The sequence below is a fragment of the Gastrolobium bilobum genome, unplaced genomic scaffold (assembly GCF_033153095.1).
Source record: "Gastrolobium bilobum isolate Gb01-03AN ecotype WA unplaced genomic scaffold, APGP_CSIRO_Gbil_v1 utg2833, whole genome shotgun sequence".
Classification (NCBI taxonomy): Eukaryota; Viridiplantae; Streptophyta; class Magnoliopsida; order Fabales; family Fabaceae; genus Gastrolobium; species Gastrolobium bilobum.
In genome coordinates, this window is record NW_026899149.1 from 171,387 (window position 1) to 173,357 (window position 1,971).

The 1,971-nt window shown below is 33.9% G+C and overlaps 1 protein-coding gene across 1 annotated transcript; it reads right to left on the bottom strand.

The window, feature by feature from the left end:
- Nucleotides 1–1,010: 1,010 nt before the first annotated feature.
- Nucleotides 1,011–1,535, bottom strand: LOC133287699 (uncharacterized). The gene has a single exon (XM_061485361.1). It carries the CDS (start codon nucleotides 1,419–1,421, stop codon nucleotides 1,011–1,013), a length of 411 nt encoding a protein of 136 aa, XP_061341345.1. The 5' UTR covers nucleotides 1,422–1,535.
- Nucleotides 1,536–1,971: the final 436 nt, after the last annotated feature.

A 1,971-nucleotide genomic window follows, 5' to 3' on the forward strand; every position in this document is an offset into this window, starting at 1 on the left:
TGCTGGGAAGTTGTGTTTTGATGTCTATCTCATACAATAGCTAGCTATCCTTTTCCCATGTGATATATGGTATTGTTTATTAGCTATCAAAATCACTTTATGTATAATCAGTAAAATTACTACTTTATCGTCTATCAAGAAGGGTCCCACACGTGATTCGCAATTTTGTAGGAAATAGGGTTATTTACGTAATTGTGACTTTTTTTCCTATCTATATTTTATCTATACCCAAACATAGACTTTCTAAAAGTTAACAAATTTTCCGGTCTAAATTATTTCCAACCAAACAATTTTTTTTACATTTTTCCTACCTAACATAGTCCTTCAACCATTTGCCTATCTATAATATTTTCCTATTATTTATAAAATTTCTCCCTCCTTTACAGGGTTGTAAAGTCTGAACATCTCAGTTTCGGTGATTGTCCAAACTCCAAAGTTATGTTGTTTAAGGAAAAATATAGCGCATAGTCGTGACTCTTGAAAGGGGCGCGTCTTACCAAATTAGTCCGCCTACTGTTTTGTTTTGTTTTTTATGTTTCTTTCTTTTGAAGGGGTTGTTGTTGAGTGAAGTAACTCTTATTTTTTCCTTTCAGTAAAAGTAAGATTCATTTTTAAAATTTTACATCAAATGTTAAAAACTTTGTTGATTAAATCAATTGAGATCTTCGATTCCATGCAAACACCAAAAGCAAATGTGTAATAACAGTCTGGTAAATTCAAATGAAAGAAAGAAATCGGGCGAATTAAGCGGAAATATAAATCAATGTTAAAACCTCAACATTTATATCCTACAAATATGGAATAATCATAATCTTTTACACCCAAAATATTTAAATTATTCGCCGTAACTAAATATTTCAAATCATGCTTCAAATTAAAAAAATAAAATAAAAAATAAATAGAAGAAATGATCTGCTTCCATGCCGCAGGAGGGCCTTATTTTCATGCACTCCACTCAACAACAAAGATTAGACTCACAACACGTAACCAACACCAAATTACCAACATTACTACCCTCTATTGAAGGAACTATTCTTTCCAATTCTTGATGTAGTTCTCAACTTCTTTTTAGCAAGCTGAATAAAATCTGAAAACTGGTCTCTTTGGTTTGCCTTATTTTTTGTACCATTAGCTCCATCTAGTACAGGTGCAGGTGCACGTACAGAGTTACTCTGCTTGCGATTAATGTTGGACACGGTTCTGATTTTAGACTTAGCACTTCGAATGTAATCGGTGAAAGTATCATCATCATCAAGTGGGGTCTCATATTGTTGCTCTGAGTACACCCCATGAACATGTTGTCCCCTCAAAATGCTTGGGGTCTCTGCCTTGGGTTTGCCCATAAATTCTTCACCTCTGAATGAAGCACCTTTGATCCCATAGCCACGTACCTTTGAATTTGATGAGCTTCTATTCCCCATGGATGCAGGCAGGGGTTTGGTTTGGATAATTGGATAATTGGATAGCAGTGCCTTTTGTGAGATGGTAGAGTTTGATGTAGGGTATATGGTTCTCAAAATGGTTTAAGCTCAGAAGATTATGGGTTATGTGTAACTCTCAAGAGGTGCATAAGGTTGTTTTATAGCGTTTGTCTAGGGTGTAAATGTAAAGACAGAGAACTTAAAAAAGAAAGAAGAAAAGAAATAACAATTGTATTTGCACAAGTTACCTTCTTAATTAAGATTCCTAACATAGTATAGTCAAGAGTGTTTTGCGTAAATTGTCCAAAGTTGTGATGGTATTAGACTCGAAACTAACAAGTACAATATTATCATGTTATTGCTTTTGTATATGGAATTGTTGTAGCCAAATTTGACGGCTTAGTCCTTAAGGAAAAAAAAAAATACAGACATGATGGGTTTTCAAAGGAGCAGCTAGATTAGATAGCATCCGATTCCAAAATAGCTTCTAGAATTAGATGTCAAAGAATGTTATATTTGTGAGTGATCAATGACCAATAATTTTCATGAG